At 51.4% G+C, this 22,779-nt stretch overlaps 1 protein-coding gene across 7 annotated transcripts in view; it reads left to right on the top strand.

Annotated features, from left to right (window-relative positions):
- The first annotated feature begins 2,179 nt into the window (after positions 1-2,179).
- The window catches only part of RBCK1 (RANBP2-type and C3HC4-type zinc finger containing 1), a 27,774-nt gene continuing 7,174 nt past the window's right edge, over positions 2,180-22,779 (top strand). The window contains exons 1-10 of one of the 7 annotated variants that reach the window (XM_045084014.1): positions 2,180-2,198; positions 8,636-8,725; positions 9,848-9,992; positions 14,975-15,068; positions 15,195-15,393; positions 16,505-16,626; positions 16,785-16,958; positions 18,119-18,279; positions 19,347-19,458; positions 22,145-22,324. In XM_045084014.1, coding sequence (XP_044939949.1) covers positions 8,704-8,725; positions 9,848-9,992; positions 14,975-15,068; positions 15,195-15,393; positions 16,505-16,626; positions 16,785-16,958; positions 18,119-18,279; positions 19,347-19,458; positions 22,145-22,324 — 1,209 coding nt within the window. In that variant the 5' untranslated portion in view covers positions 2,180-2,198; positions 8,636-8,703. Of the gene's footprint in view, positions 2,199-7,934; positions 8,141-8,233; positions 8,726-9,847; positions 9,993-14,974; positions 15,069-15,194; positions 15,394-16,504; positions 16,627-16,784; positions 16,959-18,118; positions 18,280-19,346; positions 19,459-22,144; positions 22,325-22,779 lie in introns of those variants that run through there. The other 6 variants (XM_004746719.3, XM_004746718.3, XM_045084015.1 and 3 more) reach the window with 6 other exon arrangements.

Genomic DNA, 22,779 nt, shown 5'->3' with positions numbered 1-22,779 from the left:
GCACGAGAACAGAGGTGTGCCGGTTAAGGTTATGGCTGGCTGCAGACAGGTGAGGGAGGCTGTCCAAGATCATCCAGCCACCAGCCTGCAAATGGACAGATCAGTCAGGCTGGCTGAGACCAGAAAACTTGCCACAGGTTCGTGAACTAAATAAAGAGATCTTTGTTTTAAGCCACTGAGTTTTAGGGTGTTTTGTTACACAGCAAAAGCTAACTGATGGACAAGTCAGCTTCCTCTCTCTGCAGCCAGGATTGCCATGGACAGGGCCCCAAGCTTACTTCTTTCCCCTCCCCGCTTCCAAAGGACAGTTGGAACCACACAAATGAATAGTCCCAGTTCCCTCACTGAGTGTCCTCTCTGGTACCAGTGGAGAGAGGGGAAGGGGCACAAACTCATATAAAATGGGGGTGCCCAGTGGCAGGAACTCTGTTAACTTTTTATCTACCTTACATGGCAGGACTTGTTTGATTCTCATGCAACTCTTTAAGAGAAATGTGCTTGTCATCTTACAGGTAAGAAAAATGTGGTTTAGATTAGAGAGCAGAAGACTCAGCCAAGACCACACAACAAAGAAAAAGACTCACCCAGTTTTGCCTTGAAGCAGGAACTTCTTTTTTTTTTTTAAGATTTTATTTATTTATTTGAGAGAGAGAGTGAGAAAGCACAAGCAGAGGGATAGGGGGAGAGGGAGAAATAGATTCCCCGCTGAGCAGGGAGCTTGATGCAGGGCTCAATCTCAGGACCCTGAGATGGTGACCTGAGCCGAAGGCAGACGATTAACCGACTGAGTCACCCAGGGACTCCGTGAAGCAGGAACGTTTGACAATGTGGCTCAGAGGCAGCTGCATAAGAACTGGCACAGAAAAATGCAAAATCCACTCCCACCAAGTAATGCATGTGGCCACACCCTGGATGCAGTCAGTGAGGACTTTCATGTTCCGTTGATATTCATATAATGATCCTTGTAAGCGTTTTACAATATCAACTGGGATACATGTATATTATTGCAAATGAGGGATTATAGGAAAAAATTTTTTTAAAATTGTATTTATTTATTTGACACACAGAGAGGGATCACAAGTAGGCAGAGAGGCAGCTGGGGGCAGAGTGGGGCGGGAGGGAGGCTCTTTGCTAAGCAGTGAGCCCCGTGCAGAGCTCTATTCCAGGACGCTGAGACCATGACCTGAGCCAGGCAGAGGCTTAACCCACTGAGCCACCCAGACGTCCAGGACCATTAGAAATTTTAATTGAGGGGAGCATCTGGGTGGAGCATCTGGGTGGAGCATCTGGTTGGCTCAGTGGGTTAAAGCCTCTGCCTTCCACTCAGGTCATGATCCCAGGGTCCTGGGATCCAGCCCTGCATCGGGTTCTCTGCTCGTTGGTGAGCCTGCTTCCTCCTCTCTCTCTGCCTGCCTCTCTGCCTACTTGTGAGCTCTCTCTCTGTCAAATAAATAATTAAAATCTTAAAAAAAAAAAAAAAAGAAAGAAAGAAAAATTTAATTGAGGTTTTTCTCTGTAACTGGGAGCTAAACACAAAAGATAATATTGTGGCCTGCCCCATTATTATTCAATTTCGCAATTCAACCACTACTATGAACAGAGGCTATGGGCCAGGCATGGAGCCAGATGGGTGCGAACGTGGTCCCTCCGCTCAAGGACTCAACCTAATAGAGAAGCCAGATGTTAAACAGGTAAGCACCCACTAAGAAGCTAATAACCAGGGGCACCTGGGTGGCTCAGTTGGTTAAGCGGCTACACTCTGCTCAGGTCCCGATCTCAGTCGTGGGATCGGGTCCCACGTGGTCTGGCTCCCTGCTCAGCAGGGGGTCTGCTTCTCCCTCTCTCTTTTCTCCCCCCTCCCCCATGCTCGGTCTCTAAATGAAATAAAATCTTGAAAAAAGAGAGAGAGAAACTAATTACCGCTGTGGTAACTAAGTTCTTTGTTGCTAAGGTGGGAGTCATCAAATATTCCAGGTGCTCCCCTACCGGGCCCCAAGTCACGTGATCAGTTCCGACCAATGAATAGTGTGTGTGCATAGCCCTTCTGGGCTGAGGCCATTGAGAGCTGGTGAACTTACACACCTTTCGCAGGCACCTTGAGGCCACAGTTTCCCTCGCTACAAGACCGAGGAGGAGGACCGCCAGATCCACACTGGATTTTACTGAGCAAGAAACGAAGCTTCCTGGGTGATATCTTTGTGAGTCGGGGTGTGTCTGTTGGGCCGTAGGTTTAATGACCGTGATTAAGGAAAATTTGCCCCAGAGGAGGGGAGGAAATTTCTCTCCGTCAGGAACTAGGCTGTAGCCGTCTTGGCTGCATTACTAACAAAAACTCAGTGGTCCCTGCTTCTGTGGGTCAGCAGTGTGGGCTGGGCTCAGGCTGGGCTGCCTCACTCACAGGGTAGCGGGCAGCCCCCTCTAGAACTGCGCCCAGCCTCACTCCTGGCTGTGTGTCCTGCTCTGACATTGTCAGTCAGCAGGCTCCAAGGAGGCAGGGCTGGGTGGCTCCTCTCTGTTCCCCCAGGTCTCTCTCCAGCAGGCTTAGCCGCAGCCCCCTCACCTGGTGGTCTTGGGTTTCAGAAAGCAACAAGAAAGGGCAGATGGGAATGTAGAGCTATGCTGGTGTCACACTCGCAAAAGTCCCATTGACCAAAACATGTTACACAGCCAGATTTGGGAGGTGAGATTCTCCCTCTGGATGAGAGGAGCTGAAAATGATTTATGGCTTTTTTTTTAAAATGTTTTATTTATTTGATAGAGATCACAAGTAGACAGAGAGGCAGGCAGAGAGAGGGGGAAGCAGGCTCCCCATCGAGCAGAGAGCCTGTTGTGGGGCTCGATCCCAGGACCCTGGGATCATGACCCGAGCCGAAGGCAGAGGCTTTAACCCACTGAGCCACCCAGGTGCCCCGATTTATGGCTTTTTATATACTTAATTATTTTATTTTATTTTATTTATTTTTAAAAATATTTTACTTATTTGGTGGAGAGAGACACAACAAGAAAGGAAATACAAGAAGGGGGAGTAGGAGAGGGAGAAGCAGGCCTCCCGCTGAATGAGGAGCCCGATGCGGGGCTCGATCCCAGGACCCTGAGATCATGACCCGAGCTGAAGGCAGACGCTTAACGACTGGAGCCACCCAGGTGCCCCTAACTTACTTATTTTAACGGGCAGCATGAGATCTACTTGATCAAAGATGTTGACCACTGTGTACCCAAAACTGACGCTGCGGGCTGTGGTCCCTGAACAAATTGGGTGTCTCTGGGTCTCCCCCTGTTCCCCTGCTCTCTCTGCTTGGCTAAGCCCCATCCAGCCTTTGAGCCTGGACCTGGAGACTGTGAGAGTGGGCCAGCCCTCCCTCCCCTGCGCCTGCCTGTGCAGCCTGAAGAAAAGAGCCTAGATGTGGTGGGTCGGTCCCCTGGGTGTTTGTTTACAGAGCTGATCCCTGACCTCTCCTGACCTGTGAGTCAGACTTCGTGCACTCGTGCATCTTAGCAAACTCCCTGGGAGATGCTTCCGCGCATCTGATTTGGAGAACCTCTGTATTCTGGAAAAATCCTGACTCCTTGGGGGAACTCAGAGCTCACTTCAGCTCTTCGCTGAGCTTGCTTGACCCTAGCCCAGGTATAAAATGGGTATAAGTTCCACCTGACCAGGATGCCAGGATGGGCTCAGAGGTCTGAGAGGTCCCTATCAGGGGTCAGATCTGAGCCACCATGCCTGTTGTACTGACTTTACCTCTCCCCTCACCTGACTCTGTGGTTCTTTTTACCACTTAGCCCCACCTGGTAGGACATTCTATCTCTGTTGTTTGCAGGAGTTACAGAAGGCCAGGGACTATGTTTTGTTCATAACAGTCTCCCCCTAGAACAGTGCCTGGCACCCAGAGCTGCTCAATTAAATGTTTGTTGAATGACTAAATAAAAGCGGTTGCTATGCAGACCCTACATGGCTAGAACAAAGAAGGACACTTGTTAGGGAAGGTTAATGTTTACTGAGCATACATCACATGCCAGGCATGGTTCTAAGCACTGTCTGTCCTGTCTCATATGACATGTGTTAGCCAGCCTTTACTGTGGCCCCCATGATCCTTGACACATGGGATTCATGCCCTTGTGTAGTTCCCTCCTACCCTGAGCTGGGTTAATGGGGGTAACAAATACGATGCTGTGAAAATGAAGAAATATGACTTTTTTTTTGGTAGCAGTCCTTAAGTAGTGTATTATGTCTTCAAGACACAATAATGTCAAATCTTATCTAAGAGAAGAATCTTTCAGACCAAGGAACCATCACCCTGATGAGTGGCCCATTTGTCATTTTCTTTTCCTTCTTTTTTAAAGATTATATATATTTATTTATTTGACAGAGAGAGAGACAATGAGATCAGGAACACAGGCAGGGGGAGTGAAGCGGGGGAGAAGCAGGTTTCTGGCCGAGCAGGGAGCCCGATGTGGGGCTCGATCCCAGGACCCTGGGATCATGACCTGAGCCGAAGGCAGACGTTTAACGACTGAGCCACCCAGGCACCCCACTTTTGTCATTTTCATAAGCAGCTGAATTCTTCCCCTTGGATTTCTCAAACTTGTGGGTCCCCCACGTGTGGCTAAAACAAAACACTACAAATGGTGGCCCAGTGCCAAGCGTGGATGTCTGAGTGTGGTGCCGCACACTGGAGCTGCCCTCACCGAAGTGTGTGGGAAGGTGCGATGCTCGAAGGACCACAAAAATATGTGTGGTCCCATGTTGCATCCATGTTAAATTCCCAAACTCGTGGGGTAGGGTCACAGCGACGCCTCACTTCCACACAGGGATTCCCCTCGCCCTCCCCAGTCGTGGGGAATCACTGTCTGACTGAAGGAGTAAGGCTCGGCCATAAAATATGTCATGGCTCCTGCCTCACTCTCCCAGATCATCTGCTCTTGGGAAAGCCACTGCCATATTTCAAGGACACTCAGACCTATGGAGAGGCACGAGCGACAAGAAACTGAGACATCCTGCAAACCAGCACCAGCCAGGTGTAGAAGCAGCTTTCCTGAAAGCACCTCGTCCACCCCAGTCAAGACTTCAGATAACTGAAGCCTCCGCCATCTTTGCGATGACCTCTGAGGGACTTTAAGCCAAAACCAACTAAGAAGGTGCTCCTGAATTCCTAACCCCCAGAGACTATGTGAGGTCTACATGTTTACTGTTGTTCTCAGCCACTAAGTTTTGGGGTAACTCATTAGATATCACTGAGCAATAACTGACCAGATCAAGACAGCCCTATGTGGGAGGGGCCATCGTGATTACCATTGCACAGGCGGGAGGCCAAGGGCCAGAGAGGGGGGAATCTTGTCCCGCGTGCACAGATCGTGAGCAATGGGACTGAGCCCAGGTTTGAAGGACTAAAGAGCCTACCCTCTGGGATGAAGGATGTCCGAAGTGAATGCCAACTCTGCCCTTGAAGGCCCTGGGCAAGGACCAAAACAGCCAAAAGAAAATACCTGCCCCGACTACAGATTTGTGTAGGTAACTTCAGGGCTGAAGGGACCGTGACCATCACAAACCGGCAGGGTCACCAGAGGAAAACAAGGCACTGGAAGTGAAAACCAGCAGAAACAGACACTCAGAGTTCAGTTCAGCAATATTTTTTTTTTTAAAGATTTTTTTTATTTATTTATTTGACAGAGAGAAATCACAAGCAGGCAGAGAGGCAGGCAGAGAGAGAGAGAGGAGGAAGCAGGCTCCCTGCTGAGCAGAGAGCCCGATGCGGGACTCGATCCCAGGACCCTGAGACCATGACCTGAGCCGAAGGCAGCGGCTTAACCACTGAGCCACCCAGGCGCCCTCAGTTCAGCAATATTATCAGATATAGATTACAAAAGAAAAAAACACCACCCTGAAATTAATAACAAGCTTGAAACTATGGCCAAAGTGTAGGAACTTATATCAAGTGAAATAGATTTGAAAACCTAATAGAGGGGCGCCTGGGTGGCTGAGTGGGTTAAGCCTGTGCCTTCGGCTCAGGTCATGATCTCAGGGTCCTGGGATCAAGCCCCGCATCAGGCTCTCTGCTCAGCAGGGAGCCTGCTTCCTCTTCTCTCTCTGCTTGCCTCTCTGCCTACTTGTGATCTCTGTCAAATAAGTAAAATATTTAAAAAAAAAAAAAGAAAATCTAATAGAGGGGCACCTGGGTGGTTCAGTTGGTTAGATGTCTGCCTCTGGCTCAGGTCTTAATCCCAGGGTCCTCGGGTTGTGCCCCTCGTGGGCCTTCCTACTGAACTGGGAGCCTTCTCCCTTTCCTTCTCCTTCTCCCTCTGCCCCTCGCCCCTGCTCATTTTCTCTCTCTCTGTCTTTCAAATAAATAAATAAATAACATCTTTAAACGGAAAAAGAAAGAAAAAAAGAAAACCTAACAGAACTTCTAAAATAAAAATACAATAACCAAAATTAAAAATTCAAAAGCTTGGGGTGCCTGAGTGGCTCAGTTGGTTAAGCATCTGCCTTCAGTTCAGGTAACAATTGCAAAGTGGTGGGAGTGAGGCCCGCATTGGGCTCTCTGCTCAGCAGGGAGTCTGCTTCTCCCTCTCCTTCTGTGATCTCTAGCTCTCACTCTCTTTCAAATACATAAATGAAATTTTTAAAAATAAAAAACATTCAAAATCTGGGTTAAACCACAGAGCTCTACAGGCGATTCAAATGTACAGCCCAAGCTGAGAACCTCTGTGTTAAGAGATGCATTTCAGGGGAAAGATAAGTGACCCTAGATGAAAGTCAGAGATTCCTTCATTCGTTTAAGATATAATCCTTGAGCACCTATTAGGAACTGTCCTAGACACCAGGAACACAGCAGTGAGCAAAATAGATAAGAGTCTTGGCCTCTAGAAGAGGGAAACAGACCAAACCAAACCAAACAAAATAAAAACAAAACAAAACAAAACAAAAACTCCAACCAAGATATGTAAGTAAAACATGTCATTAGATAGTAATATATGCTTTAGAAAAAAAGAAAAAATGAAGCCAGGAAGGAGGGTATGAAATGACGGATGTATATGGCTGTGTGAAGTTTCAGACAGAGTGGATGGGGAAGACTCTTGGGTAAAGACCAAACTAAAGGGAGAGAGCAAGCCATAAAGATATTTGGGTTATGGCATAAGCAAAGGCCCTGAGGTGGAGTGTTTGCCTTGTTGCAGGACCTAAGAGGCCAATGGACTTGAGTGCAGTGAACCAAGGAATCGAGGGAGACCTCATTAAAATGGAGGGGAGGCCAAGAAGGGGACCTCTGACAGTTAGTCCTGGAGGTCCCTTACAGGAGGAATGTCAATTACACTTCCCAACAAAGAATCCTCAACTGGAAAGAATAAACTACAGGCCCCAAGAGGGAAAGATGTGCATTGCATCTCCCACAAGAAATCCACTACCTCTGTAACTCCACCAGTGAGAAACTGCCATCACCCTGAGCTCTTGCTTTTCTCCAGCAGACTTGGTTCAAAGCACCAATTTCCTCCTCGTCAGTAAAATAATATTCCTTTGCTTTGTTAGACTTGCCCGTTGTTTTTCATAGTTCGAATGTCCCAAATCTCAATTCTTGGCTCTTCCTGAATAAACCCATTTTGCTGGGAAAATAACGGGCTGTTTTATTTTTTAGGTTTAACAGTAGACAGAGAAGGGGAGGCAATCTGCAGTCCGTGGGGGAGGACCTCGGCTTTTGCTTTGCCGTGAGACTGTTGGGAACTACTGGGAGTGTTTTGAGGAGTGACGTGGTTTGATTTACATTTTAGGGACCCTCTGGCAGCAGGTGGAAAATGGACTGCTGCAAGCCAAAAGGAGCCAAGTGAGGCTAGGGCTTCCGTTGGTCTTGGGCATACAGAGCTGAGGATGGGGGCGACTCTCAGGTGTTCGGGTGGGTCCACTGAGGCTGAGCCCCGCCCCAATACCGCCCAAATCCCCGCCCCCGGCAGGCACGGTCCCGCCCCCGTCTGTGCTCGGCCGCTCCGTCCGGGCCCCGCCCCCGCCCCTTCCGCGGCGCTGCGGGAGCTGCTGGGCGGGTGAGTGAGGGTCGGGGAGTCCGAGGTCAGCTCAGCGGGGTCACTCCGGCCAAGGTCACCGAGGACCCGGACCGCCGAGATCCGGAGTAGGGCGGGGACCGCCGGGGACTGCGTAGGTGGCAGCCGCCGCTGGGTGGGCCGGGTGCTGTGTGTGGAGGGGGTGTCCGGATGTCCCGACAATCCGCTGCCCCACTTCCGGGGCCTCCACTTTCACTTTCCCTTCCGCTGTGCCGCTTTTCTCCCCTCCCCTCTGTGTGAGACCGCCCCGCAGGGGAGGCCGTGTTGCTGCAATCCCGGGCGCCGGGCGGCGCTCCCAGCAGCAGAAAGTGGGGGCTCTCCCTGGGGACTAAACAGCGCCCCGCGTTGCGGCGTCACTCTCATCCCCGCGGGCTTGTCCCGTTTCCTCTGTCGTCCATTGTGGGCTTGGCTTGGTGCCGCCTGCCCTTTCACCTCCCACGCGGGGTCCTATCGGTTCCCATACCCAGTCCCCGGTGCTTGTGATGTTACCCGATTGCCGCTGGGGACATCAAGGCACAAAGAGGGCTCGGGCCGCGTTGGAGGTCACCGGCCGGGGCTGAGTTGCTTGTGGTCGTCCGTCCTCTGCCAGGTGACCCAGGGATAGCATTTCTCCGGAGCTGCTGCCCCCGCCCGGGGGGATGGGCGCAACCACGCCAGATGGACGAGAAGACCAAGAAAGGTGGGCACCCCCTGGAGGCGGCTGGGAAACTTCCTTAAGAGTTGGGCCCCGGCAGGACCCGGTCTCCCCTGCCCAAAAGGGTCCGGAAGAAGCAGCTTTAACAGTGTCCTTCCTCTACCCATCGGTCCCTGAGTTTCCTTCCTTGAGGCCTGGTTGCTGCCAGAGGCTTGTCATTCAATTATGGGATGCCCCTGAGGCCACCATGAGCCAACCGGCTGCAGTGGGGTAGGGAGCTCCCAGAGGGCACAGAAGACCTCACAGGCTGGTGGGGGAGACAGATCTCAGCTGACCTGAATACCAGGCGCTCTTGCCTCCCCTCTTGCCTGCTTCAACCAGCATCGTAGAACATGTCAGGTCACCACCCTGCTTAATCATCACTCCCCCATTCCTCCTCCCCTGCAACCCAGTGCTCCTCTGTGTTCTTAAAACTGAGGCCAGAGCCCTTGGTTAGCCCACAAGGCCCTTTGGGCTTTATTATCCTCATAGTCTTATCCCACTCATCCCCTTGCTTGTTCTGATGGAGTTCCACTGGCTTCTTTCTGTTCTCTTCTAACCATTTCTTGCTCAAGGCCTTTGCCCTTACCTTTCTCTTCACCTGGTAGACTCTTCTCTAACTAGGTCTAGACATATGTAGCTTCTCCTTCTGGTCTCAGCTTCAGCATCCCCTCCTCCTAGAGGCCTTCCCTGATCTTACCCTGTCTATTTACTTGCCAGCCTGGATCACAATCTGAATTTTTTTCTGTTGTCTGTTTCCTTACTGGGCTGGGAGGTCCATGAGGAGAGGGTCCCTGTTTATCTTATTCAGTGCTGAATCCCAGTTTCTGGGACAGTGGTTGGTACCCAGTAGGAGGCTCAGTAAATGCTTGTCAGATAAATGAATGGAAGTATGGGGACCTGGGAGTATGAAGAAAAAACAGAACCAAATGAATAGGGAGGTGGAATGGGAGTTTCAGAGACTGGCCACTCAGAGAAAGGGACTTTTAAGCTGGGTACTGTTGGATATGTAGGAGTTCACCATGAAGACAGAGGAAGCAGCATGTACAAAGGATAACCACCCCCCTCACCCCCAGCTCCTAAAAGATAAATTCTGTGCTAACCTGCTTCCACTGTGCTGGGTTTCAGCGGAGGAGATGGCCCTGAGACTCAGCCGAGCCGTGGCAGGCGGGGATGAAAAGGTGGCAGTGCAGTGTGCCATCTGGCTGGCAGAGCAGCGGGTGCCCCTGAGTGTGCGACTAAAGCCTGAGGTCTCCCCAACACAGGATATCAGGTGAGGAGTGCACGGGTGGCCAAAGATGTAGAGTTTTCTGAACCCCAGCGGACCACAATGTATTCAGTTATGCTTAGTGGCAGGTTCTGGTTCTGGTGTCAGGAGACCTAGGTTCAGACCCAAGCTCTATCACTAATCAACTGTGAGATCTATGGCAAGTCACCACCCCTCTCAGAATTTCAGGGTTTTTTAAATTTTTAAAATGAGGCAATAATAGTAAGCTATTTCATAGGGTTGTTTAGAAGGTGTATTAGAATGTTAGTTCTCATGTAACAGAAAGAAACTTAGTAACAGTGGCATGAACAAGTTTGAGGGCAGGCAGTTGAGATGTGGAGGCTGTGCTTCCCAGGGTCTTCAGAGACTCAAGCTTCTGTCCTTTTATTCTGCCATTCATGGACTCCATTGTGAGGTTTGCTTCATGGTCTAAAGTGGCTGTTCCAGCTCCAGCCATCACATCAGCATTCTTGTCAGCAGGAAGGAGAAGGGGGTAGTGTCTCTCCCGATCAGGTGGGGGAGGCCCCCAAATGTGGGGCCACCCACGCCCAATTGGGTGGAAGCCCCAGGGGGTGAAAGAATTCACCCTAGGCCGAACAATGGACATAGAAGTTTATTGCATACACCGCAAGGGAGCAGTGGCAGGAGAGCAAAGCAGAGACTGCGAAGAGGCAGGCTGGGGGGCTGTAGTTAAAGGGCAGAGTGAGGAAGTAGGGGACCGGAAAGGATGTAATTTTCCCTTCATTGGTAAGTGTGCCCAGTGTAAGGTAACCCATTGTCAGCTAGTGCTATGAATATGTTGAGGTGGGTTGCTTAATGAGCCTGTTTGCATTCAGCTGTGGGCCCTTTTGCCTTGATCAGGTTTCCATTGCTCCAGCTTGTTGCCCCAAAGTGGCTTCTACAGAAGGGCAAAAGGATACCCCCTCCCACACTTGAGAGCACACAGCTCAGAAAGTTGCCCACTTCTTCCACTAAATTCCTGTGGACTAGAATTTATTCTCGCAGCCACGCTCAGCCTGAAGGGAGGCTGTGAAATGTGACCAGGTATCCAATAGAATTCAGGAGTTCTGTTAGCAAGAGAAGCGAGGGAGGATGAATACTGTTAGTCTTTCCCCAGAAGACTTAAACTTGACGTTGTAATGCTTAGCACTGTGCCTTGCACATGTCAATCACTCAATAAACAGTGGGATTTGTCTTTTTTTTCCTGCTCTTTCCCTGCTGCTGTATAGTAAGACAGTAGTTTCATAGTTAGTGATTTTCAATGTTCCTGGTGCATCCCATTTGATTTTTTTTATGGTTTCATTGAGGTAGGGTTGACATACCATACAATTCAGCAATTTAAAGTATATAGTTCAAGGCTTTTAGTATATTCAGAGTTGTACAGCCATCACCCTCAATCAGTTATAGAACTTTTAAAAGACTTTATTTATTTATTTATTTATTTGAGAGAGGGAGAGCAGAAGCAGGGGGAGTTGGCAGAGGGAGAGGGAGAAACAGGCTCCCCACTGAGCAGAGAGCCCAATTGGGGGCTCGATCCCAGGACCATGGGAACGTGACCTGAGCCGAAGGCAGATGCCTAACTGAGCCACCCAGGTGCCCCACTTATTGAACGTTTTTATCACCCCCCTGCAGAACCCCAGTCCATACTTAGTAGTCACTCCTCATCTCCCTGCCTTTCCCCAACCCCAGCCTTAGGCAGACACTGATCTACTTGTGATCTACAGGGTTGTGCCGAGTCTGTTTATTTCATGTAAATGGAATTGTACAATATGTGGCCTTTTGTGTCTGGCTTCTTTCACTTAGCATAATGTTTTCTCAATTCAACTGTGTTGTAGCATGTATCAGAACTTTACTCCTTTTATTTTTGTTTATTATTTAAGTAGGCTTCCCTGAGTGTGGAGCTTAGTTGGGGGCTTGAACTCACAACCCTGAGATCAAGAGTCAGAGGCCTAACTGACTGAGCCACCCCAGTGCCCCAGAACTTCATTCCTTTTTGTTGCTGCATAATAATCCACTGTACGAATATACCATATTTTCTCTATTTGTTAATCATTTGATGGACATTTGTTTTTTTTCTACTTTTTGGCTAATATGAATAATGTTGCTGTTGTGAACATTTGTGTCTAGCTTTTATATTTTTTTCCAGTTTACTGAGATAGCATTGACATGTAACATTGTATTAGTTTAAGGTGATGTGATATTATGACTTATAGAGTATATATCTGGTCTTTGTCCTTTCCTGGCACAAAACTCCTTGGAACTTGGTAAGTAATGAGAGTGGTAAAGGTGCCTTTTGTTATGTGAATGAGGTGACTTTTGGAATGTCCCCAGATTACTTAGGAATAGGGCCTGGGTGGCTCCATGGTTTAGCCTCCGCTTTTGGCTCCGGTCTTGGGTCTTGACTGAGGGGAGGGAGGGCTTGATCCTGGGATCAAGCCCTGTGTTGGGCTACCTGCTTAGCAGGGACCCTGCTTCTCCCTCTCCTACTCCCCCTTGCTTGTGTTCCCTCTCTTGCTGTATCTCTGTCAAATAAATAAAGTCTTAAAAAAAAAAAAAGGAATAGGGGCTGTTGCAGAGAATCCAACCCTGTGATTAAAGAATTGGAAATTTCAGTCCTATCCCCTTGACCTGGAAAGGGACAGGGGCTGGAGGTTGAATCAGTCCCCAATGACAATGGTTTAATCAGTCATGCCTGTATAATGAAATCTTCTTAAAAACTGAAAAGTACAGCATTCAGAGAGCTCCAGGATTGGGGAAAACATGGAGATTTGGGGAGAATGGTGCAATCCAAGAGGGCACAGAAGCTCCTCACCCCCTCCCATATACCTTGCCCTATGTGTCTCTTCCATTGGGTGGTTCCTGAATTATATCCTTTTATAAAAAAACAGTGATCTAGTAAGTAAAATGTTTGAGTTCTGTGAACTGCTCTAGCAAATTAATTGAACCTGAGGAGTGGGCTGTTGGAACCCCCAACTCTATAGCTGGTGAGTCAACACAGGTGACAACCAGGCTTGTGATTGGCATGGAGGGGGGAGGGGCAGTCTCGGGTCTGAGCCCTTAAACTGTGGACACAGCTGCTGTCTCTGGGTGGAAAGGGTGGGAATTGAGTTGCAATGTAGGGCACCGTGCTGGTGCCTGAGAATTGCTGGGGCTGTGTAAGGAGCTCCCCTCTTCTTGTCCAACGTTGGAAGTGGAGTCTAAGAATCATTTTAGATGTTCGCCATAATGATTTGGTACATGTGTGTATTGGGCAGTGATGACCACAGTAAGTTAACGTCACATACTGACATACTTACAGGTTATTATTTTTTTTAAAGATTTCATTTTTTTATTTAACAGACAGAGATCACAAGTAGGCAGAGGCAGGCAGAGAGAGGGGGAACGCAGGTTCCTCCCCGAGCCGAGAGCCCAACTCGGGGCTTGATCCCAGGACCCCAGGATCACGACCTGAGCCAAAGGCAGAGGCCCAACCCACTGAGCCACCCAGGTGCCCCCAGATTATCATTATTTTTAAGTAAACTGTACACCCAACATGGGATTCCAACTCACCCCCCCCCAATCAAGAGTCACATGCTCTAGGGGCATCTGGGTGGCTCAATCAGTTAAACGTCTGCCTTTGGCTCAGGTCATGATCCCAGGGTCCTGGGATGGAGTCCAACATCAGGCTCTTTGTGCAGCGGGGAGCCTGCTTCTCTCTCCCCTCTGCCTGCTGCTCCCCCTACTTGTGCTCTGTCAAACAGATAAATAAATCTTAAAAAAAAAAATAGGCACCCCTATTTTTTTCTTGTGATAAGAGCTTTTAGGACTTATTCTCAGCAATATTCAGATACAGACACAGTATCGTTAACTGTAGTCACCATGCCATACATTACCTCTCCATGGCTTGTTTATGAACTTGGTATCATTATCATACCTATTAAGGAATTATTAGTAATAATTCCTTATAATTTCTAATAATTATTAGTAATAATTCCTTAAAATTCCATTTATATTAAAATTTCCCTGATTATCTCATTAACAATTTTTATAGTAGGTTCCCGTTAGGACCCAAAGGAGATCTACATGTAGCATTTCTTAATATCGTCTCTTTTATTCCCCCTCTCTTTTTAGGCTATTAATTTAAGAAACCTGGTCTAGGACTTCCAGAATTTTCCCACATTCTGGGTTTCTTAATTGCTGTCTCGGGGTGTCATTTTAGGATCTCTAGTTTTTCTTGTGAACTTGTAGTTGGAGCTGAAGGTTAGGTTCATCAGGAGTCACTTTTTACATTTCCAGGTGCTTGTCCTCACTTCCCGATGGCTCCTTGCTGTTCTTGTTCTGTTCTATGATTTTTCTGTTTCCTTTGGGATCAGTTCTGTTTTGTTTTGTTTTAACCTTAGCCCTTCCTTCCATGCTTTTCTTTTGATCTTCCAGAAATGTTGAAGGGTCCTTGAGAAGGCTGGTGTTTCTCTGCAGTGACCCCGGGTTGGAATCCTGCCTCTCACAGTCACTCAGTGCTTACTGGGTAGAGTCTATGTGATCTGGCTGTGCCTCAGGTTTTTTATCCTAACATAGCGGTGACAACAGTATCTGCCTCGTGGGTTTGTGGAGAGCATTAAAGGAGCAAAAATATATAAAGAGCTTTGAAGTCTTGGCATTATAGTAAATGACTGTTGGTGGCTTGGCTAAGGAGCAAAGGACAGAACCAGAGAGGAGGCTGCGGAGTAGGGGAGTGGGGCGGGGCCGATTGCAGAGGTGCTCTGTGGGGGCTGTGGTGAGTGTGGATTTGATTCTCAGAGCAGTGCAGATTCATTGCAGGGGCTTCAGCAGTGGGTTCTGATCAAGAAGGAAGCCCAGGGCTGCAGGAATCCAGAAAAAGTCCCTACCCCAGTCTGGGGGGCCGTGGGCATGTGCCCATGTGTCTGTACACATGTGTGCGTGCGCAAGTATGCAGACACATACGTGCCAGTAGCTGGAGGCTGGGGCTGGACCTGTGACCTTCTCCGCAGGCTGTGGGTAAGCGTGGAGGATGCTCAGATGCACACAGTCACCATCTGGCTCACAGTGCGTCCTGACATGACCGTGGCTTCCCTCAAGGACATGGTGAGTTGGCAGGGGGCAGGGCCACACTGAAGGGACACATCAGGGCACATGCTTCCCATTTCGCTTCCACCTCCCTTTACTCTGGTCTTCCTTTTCTACCCTCTCGCTCTCCGTATCCCCTGCCAGGTATTCCTGGACTACGGCTTTCCGCCTGTCCTGCAGCAGTGGGTGATTGGGCAGCGGCTGGCCCGGGACCAGGAGACGCTGCACTCCCATGGGGTGCGGCGGAATGGGGACACTGCCTACCTCTACCTGCTGTCAGCCTGCAACACCTCACTCAACCCTCAGGAGCTGCAGCGGGAGAGGCAATTGCGGATGCTGGAAGGTGAGGCTCAGTCTCTGAGTGGCTGGGGACTCACCTAGATCCAGGGCGAGGGAACAGAGCCCATGGCTTTGGTCAGGAGCTCTCATGGGGAGGACCTTATCCATAGTGGGGAAGAGAGGACAAAGGGCACCCTGGAGGGAGCCATTTCAGAGCCATTCTGAGAGCAGCAGGAGAGGGTCTGAGTTCAGTCCTGGCATTCACCAGCTGTATGACATCGGGCCAGTCCCTTCTTGTCTGTTCCTCAGTTTCTAAATCCTTACACTGGATATGATGATGATGATAACAGCGTTTATTCTAAATGTTTTGCTTATTATCTGGAAATATTTCAGACTTCCAGAAAAGTTGCAACATTGTACAAAGAGTTGTATAACAAATTTCCAAGTACCTTTCACCTGGATTCCCCAAAAGAGTAACATTTCACCACAATTGCTTTGCTTTGTCATTATATAAAAATTATTTATGTACGTCTAAATAACTTTTTTTCTGAACTGTTTTGAAGTTGCAGACACGATGTCCCTGTCCCCTAAATATTTCCGTGTGCATGTTCTTGGAAAAAGGGTCATTTTCTTACATTACCACATATAACTACCAAACTTAGGAAATTAGCAATGATGAAATACTATTACCTAATCCACAGATGTTACCCAGATTTTACCAGTTGTCCCACGAATGTCCTTTTATAGCCAGGCACCTGGCAGTGTCCTCCTGTCTCTCAGGGCCTTTTAGTCTTTAGTGTCCTGTGTTCCTCTGACTTTCCTGATATTTGGCCAGTTTTTTTTTCTTGTCTCATATCCCCTCATGAATGGATGTAGATCAGTACTTGGCAGGAGCATCTCAGAAATGATTGTGCCTCTAGGTGCATGACCTTTGGAGCACAGGAAGCCGGTTTTTAAGCGGGGGGCTAGCAGGGGCACTCACGGGTGGAGGAGGGACCCCGACCCTGTGGTAGCCAGACATTCAGCCAGGTGTAGGCTCACCTGTCGAATCCGAGGGAGACTTCCCCCAGGGAGAAGGGAGCAGCGTGGGGGCAGGGCTCAAGGCGCCTGACTGGCTCGGAGTATGCACGAAGTGGGCTGCCTGGAACTGCCACCCCCTAAACCCTCCTCCCTAGATCTGGGCTTCAAAGACCTCACGCTGCAGCCCCGGGGCCCCCTGGAGCCTGTCCCTGCGAAGCCCGGAGGCCCCCAGGAGTCAGGGCGGGGCCAGCCTGATGCCACGCCAGAATCCCCGCCGGTAAGCCGCCCCCGCCTCCGTGTGCAGGTGACCTAGCGCCCTGCCTCTGACTCCGCCTCCAAGCTCCCGGGCCCCGCCCCCCAACCGACGCCTGGAGTCGGGACCCCCGGCCGCCCCTCGCGTTGCTCAAGCCCCTCATCTCCCGACTCTGCTCCCAGGTGGGCTGGCAGTGCCCGGGCTGCACCTTCATTAACAAGCCCACGAGGCCCGGCTGCGAGATGTGCTGCCGGGCGCGGCCTGAGGCTTATCAGGTCCCCGCCTCGTATCAGCCGGACGAGGAGGAAAGAGCTCGCCTGGCGGGCGAGGAGGAGGCACTGCGCCAGTACCAGCAGGTAGGCACGGGAAGTCCCGGGACTTTGCCCACAGAGTGGGCGGGGAGGCGTAGAACGGGAAGGGAGGCCCCTCCGCAATGCCGCTCCTCCCCCGTTGCTGCCTTGCCCTCTGACCCCACCGCTGGTGGAAACTGCACTTGACGCGACTCACCCTCTCCTGGAGGTCTTGGGTGCTGAGAGCTTGCTCCCGGGCTGTGATCTCATGCCCCGCCCCCACTTGAGCTGTGGCCCCGGCCCCAGCTTTGACTTACACACCCACTGTGCTTACAACTCGCCTGGCTGTGACTCCAGTACCCTAGGTCCGACCATGCTTTTGTCCACCTCCCTCCGTATCCGCCTGTGACCTAGCTCTTGCTCCACTCAGACGTCACCTCACCCTGGACCCTACTGTTCCTGACCCCCTCCGTCCCTGTTGTGTCACCCCCGACTTCCTATGAGCCTGGACCCAGCCTTTCACCTCTCCCTGGGAGATTGAGCCTGTCCTCTGTCCTGCCCCTCCCAAAGCTCTGCCCCCGATCCTGACACAAGTCCTGATTAAACAGATACCATATCCTGACTGTTCCCCATTCTGATCGGATGCCCCCTAACCCCCACCTGCATTCCCTTTGGATCTGGTGCTATCCTTTTCCCACCCCAGCCATGACCTCATTCGTGGTCTTACCTCCAGCCGTGGTCCAGATCCATCCTCTCTCCCGTCTTGCTTTGCTGCCTAGCTTTACCACCACCTCCATACCCCTGACCCACTCTGTGACCTTGGCCGGCTCCAACGCCACCCCCGCTCAGCCCTGCCCTACTTCTTGGCAGGGATGTGAGCCCTGTTACTTCGACTATCCCCTCAAACCTTAACCCTCTTCCTTTCCCTACCGCCATCACTTGCTCACGTGGTTGCAGCCCCGACCTGCCCCAGCCTGGCCCACCTCCGTCCCTTGGCTTCCTCCCCTCCCCTCCTGGCCCCACTCTGGCCCCACCCTTCCCAGCATCTAGTCTCCTGCCAGCGACCAGGTTCCCCCCTCCCAACCCGGACCCAGGGATCCTGCTCTACCCCAGCTTTGCCCCGCCTCCAGGGTATGACCTGGTCCCGGGTCGGGTCCTGCCCCTTTCCCGGTCTGCCCCTCCCCTGAGACCCTGACCCGCCCCGCGGCCCCACCCCGTGTGCCCAGCGGAAGCAGCAGCAGCAGGAGGGGAACTACCTGCAGCACGTCCAGCTGGATCAGAGGAGCCTGGTGCTGAACACCGAGCCCACCGAGTGCCCCGTGTGCTACTTGGTGCTGGCGCCCGGCGATGCCGTGGTGCTGCGTGAGTGTCTGCACGCCTTCTGCAGGTGCGGCCCCCACCCCCACCTCCCGCAGCACAGCGTTTCTCACAGCCGCCAATTCCTGGAGGGCTGAGAATGGGTGGGGCCCGTGCTCTTACATCTCATTGGATGCCCGCAAAAACCTGCGAGGTCGGCGAGGTAGGCGCTGTCTCCGCATTTTGCATAGGAGTGCGAGGTTCAGAGAGGTCTGCGGCGTGCTCAAGGTCACACAGCTCAGGCGTTCTGGTTCCAGCATCTGCGCCCTTTGCTACTGCCTGGGCGGGCGCCTCGAAGGGCAGTGGGGCCCTGTCTCCCGCAGCCCAAGCCGAGCCCGCTCTCTGCCTGGCCCGGGAGCAGGCTGCCAGCCCCGGGCTGTGAAGATCGCACCCTTCTTCACCCCAGCAGGCCTTGGTTGAGTGGCCCCTTGGTGCCAGAGACTGTGCCAGGCCTGGGGATCCACGGGTGAACAAAAAACTGTTCATTCCAGTGGAGAGCCTGATGGTGATAAAAAAAATGACTGGTATAATTGTAAATTGTGTTGGATGCTAAGTCCTGGTGAATTATGAGAAGAAAACAATAAACCCAGGGGCTCTACTTCTGGAAGGGGGTCAGGGAAGCCCCACGGCAGGTAGCCCTTGAACAGAGACCAGAAGGTCTGGTGCAGGGGTGTGCCTGGCTCATCTGTGTGGCCAGAGCAGAGGGATGGACAGGGGTGTTAGGATGCACCCCCGGGGTTCTTGTGAGCTGTAGTGAGGGGTGCGGGTTGTTCTGGGCAGGTCGGGTTGGGAGGCTGCTGGGGACAATGCGGCCACTGTTGAGAGTGGACTGTAGGGGTGACGAGGACTCAGGGATTCCAGTGAAGCTGCACCCACAGTCCCCCAGGCAGGGGGTGATGGGGGCCTGGGCCAGAGTAGTGGGGGTGGCCGTTGGGTAGACGGAGGCCTTGCTGGTGGATCTGTGGGAGGGATAGGAAGGGAGAGAAGTACTGAAGCAAAGCCTACCTGGGGTCAGGCCTCGCCACGTGAGGGGTATAGTCTGGGTAGATGGGGTTCAGAGGACACTAACCTCCACCCATCACCCCTCTCCCCCTTCAGGGAGTGTCTGCAGGGCACCATCCGCAACAGCCAGGAGGCGGAGGTTTCCTGCCCCTTCATTGACAACACATACTCGTGCTCGGGCAAGCTGCTGGAGCGGGAGATCCGGGCGGTAAGGCCTGGGGGCTGGGAGGGGGAGGGGCATGCCTGGAGCTGGCAGGTCTCAGGCTGCACACATATATCCAGAGCCTTCTGGGTGGGATGCTGGGGGCCAAGCAGTGAAGAAGATGGGACTTGGGGGAAGTAGCTGCTTAAGAAACCACTGTTGTGAAGGAAAGACAGCACAGGTGTTAAGAGTGGGGAAACCTGGGGCCATTGGTCGTGGTGACCTCCAGTCAGATACTCAGCCTGTGCCTTGCTTTTCTCATCTCAGGGTCAAAGTTAGTTTCTTCGACGGTTGTCTAAGGTTGTGTGTAAAGCACTACTCTAGAGTAGTGCTTAGCGCATGGTGAGTGAGCCCTTGTATCAGCTTGCGTCTGCTGAGTAACAAGTTATTCCAGACACTGTGTCTTCAACCACTGTTTATTTAGTTCATGCATTTGCAAATTTGTCATTGGGGTTGGATGGGTTTAGCCAGATGATTCCTGTAGCGCCTGATCCTTCTAGCTTCTGCTAGCCCTGGCCAGTCTCCGGTGGGTTTAGCTGGTGGGTCCACTGTCCTGGACTGGTTCATGATGGCCTTACCAGTGGGAGGGGAAGGGCAGCTGGTTGTCTTTCCAGTTTGCTCTCTCCACCCGGCAAGCTGGACCCGCCTGCCCACTGGCTGGTGGTCCCCAGGTTCAGAGAGCAGCCAGCAGGGGGCTCCAGTGCAAGAGTGCTTGCCCTCTTCTCTCACTTGCTGCCCTCCCAGGGAGCATGCTTAAGCCCAGAGTCCCTGCGAGAGGGGACCACCCAAGGGTGTGGAGTCAGAGAGACACAGTAAATGGTGGCCATCGCTCCAGCAGTCCATTCCGGTGATGTAGGCATCTGGGTGCACAGTCGCCTTGACTGTTACCAGTGGCATTACCAAGTTCTCACCCTCTGGGAGTCTCCGTATCCCCACTTGGAAAATTGACTGTTGGGCTTGATTCATGGTTTTTAAACTGCTGGGGAAGGGGCCTTCTCAGAATTGGGCATCTTGGGATTACCAGGCCAGAACATGAGGCAGGGTCAGAGGTGGCCGAGGCCCACGTGGGAGACCCCTCCAGGCACATCCCCAAGACCTCTGTTCCTTCTGCCTCTCCTTTCTGCGAGCCTCCTTGGCTGCACCTAGTATTTCCTGGAGTCCAAAGGGTCTGCCTCAGCTGAAAAAGGGGAGGCAGAAAGGGTGGGGCTTGGGGAACTTACTCCTACAGCAAGAACAGCCCCTTGTATGTGTTGTCTGTGGGGCATCAGGGAAGGGCGGCTCCAGGGGGCTGCTGAGGCCTTCTCACTGCGGCCTGGAAAGCTCCCAGACATGGAGTCAGTCATTCCGTATGTTCTGACACCCATGTGGTTACCCAGAGGTTTGTCCTTGAGGTCCATCCCTGCCAAGGGCATTGTGATGGGACCAGAGTTCCTGCCAAGGGGTGCAGGGCCCACGCTTCCCCAGAGCCCCTGGGGATTAACCCAAGACCGAGAAGGTCAGGTGTGGCAGAGGGGGAAAGGGGCATGGATCAGCAGAGTAATGCAGTGGGGGTTATCTTTACAAAACACATGTCTCAACCACCTAGAACTGGAACAGAAATCAAAGAGAAAAGTCACCTGCCACCTTGCCATCCCGGGGGGTCGCTGATTGCATTTTCCGGTTTCCCAGGTCCCAGACATGACTTTATTCATTTTTAAATTAGGTTTACTAAGGGAAACTTGGCATGCAATAAAATGCACGCATTGCATGCAGTTGGGTGAGTTTTGACAAGTGTTTAACTCTTGTAAACACCACCCAATTGAGATGTAGAAAGTAGGCATGGTTTTTCCTTTGTTGTTACCAGCAGAGATAAAACAGCTTTAGCTCTTTCGTGGTAGAATGTTTCTAAGGATTATCATAAATCTTACGGCATCTGTCCTGCTTACACCTCTTCTCATAATAATTCTTGTTTCTTAGTTTGGAACAAATGCTTCAGGGGACATTTTGTGTGGTGTCTCTTCTTCTATGTTGTATGTTAGGATGAACTCATGGAAGTGGAGTGTGTCCCAAAGGGTCAGAGAAGTTTTTTTTTTTTAAGATTTTATTTATTTATTTGACAGAGAGAAATCACAAGTAGATGGAGAGGCAGGCAGAGAGAGAGAGAGGGAAGCAGGCTCCCTGCTGAGCAGAAAGCCTGATGCGGGACTCGATCCCAGGATCCTGAGATCATGACCTGGACTGAAGGCAGTGGCCTAACCCACTGAGCCACCCAGGCGCCCCGGGTCAGAGAAGTTTTGTTGAAACACGACTGCCACGTTGCTTTCTCAGTGTGATGTACCAGGATACTAGTTTAACAACATCTTCCCCAGCATTGCCAGTTACTTTCTTGATTATTTTTCCTTTTTTTTTTTTTCAAATTGTAGAATATACATAACAAAATTTACCTTTTTTATACTCTGTAAGTGCACAGCTCTGTGCCATTACGTACTCTGACAGAGTTGCGCAGCCATCGCGACCATCCATCTCTAGAACTTTCAATCCACTTTCTGATTGGAGTTTTTAAACACTGAGGGTGGTACAAAGTAAAGAGCCGGGGCCAGGTTGGACTTCATGGGTTGGGGGCTTTCTGGAGGATATTTGGGAGCAAGGAGGGCCCTCATGGGCTGTTCTGAACCCCAAGCAAACCGGGTTGTGGGTTGTGGCCTTTTGGCAGCTACTGCCCCCTGAGGATTACCAGCGGTTTCTGGACCTGGGTGTCTCCATCGCAGAAAACCGCAGTGCCTTCAGCTACCACTGCAAGACCCCGGACTGCAAGGGATGGTGCTTCTTTGAGGATGATGTCAACGAGTTTACGTGCCCGGTGTGCTTCCACGTCAACTGCCTGCTCTGTAAGGTGGGGACAGGGACGCATGCCGTCTCTCCCCCCATCCTGCCAGGAGCTCACTGCAGCTCAGTGCCTGTTCTCCTGGGAAGGGAGCTGGGGCACTACTAGCCTGTCAGGACAGATGCCAACATGTCTGTGACGGGACCTGGCCTGGGCTCCAAACAGAGCCTAGGGTTTGGTCCAAGCCTTGGCCCTTGGTGGAACCTCAGCTTAGACTGACCCCTGACCTTGGCCTCTAACCAGACCCTGTTCCCAGTCACAGACTGACCCCAGCCCTGGCCCCTGACGGAGTCTTTCCAGACCCTGACCTCAGGATGCTCCCTCCCCTCATCGTCTCAGTTCTTGACCACTGAGGAGACTGGTCTCCAGCAAGGAGACAGATCTGAGCCTGGTCACGGCCTAAGCAAGCTCGGTCTCAGAGCATCGGTCCTGCAATCAGGCAGAGTCTAGCTGGGGCTGCAGCT

This window comes from Mustela putorius, unplaced genomic scaffold (assembly GCF_011764305.1).
Source record: "Mustela putorius furo isolate JIRA1106 unplaced genomic scaffold, ASM1176430v1.1 tig00000743_pilon_pilon_pilon, whole genome shotgun sequence".
NCBI classification, from domain to species: domain Eukaryota; kingdom Metazoa; phylum Chordata; class Mammalia; order Carnivora; family Mustelidae; genus Mustela; species Mustela putorius.
Note: the sequence above shows the minus strand (reverse complement) of the source record. Positions and strands in the feature narration are given on the sequence as shown.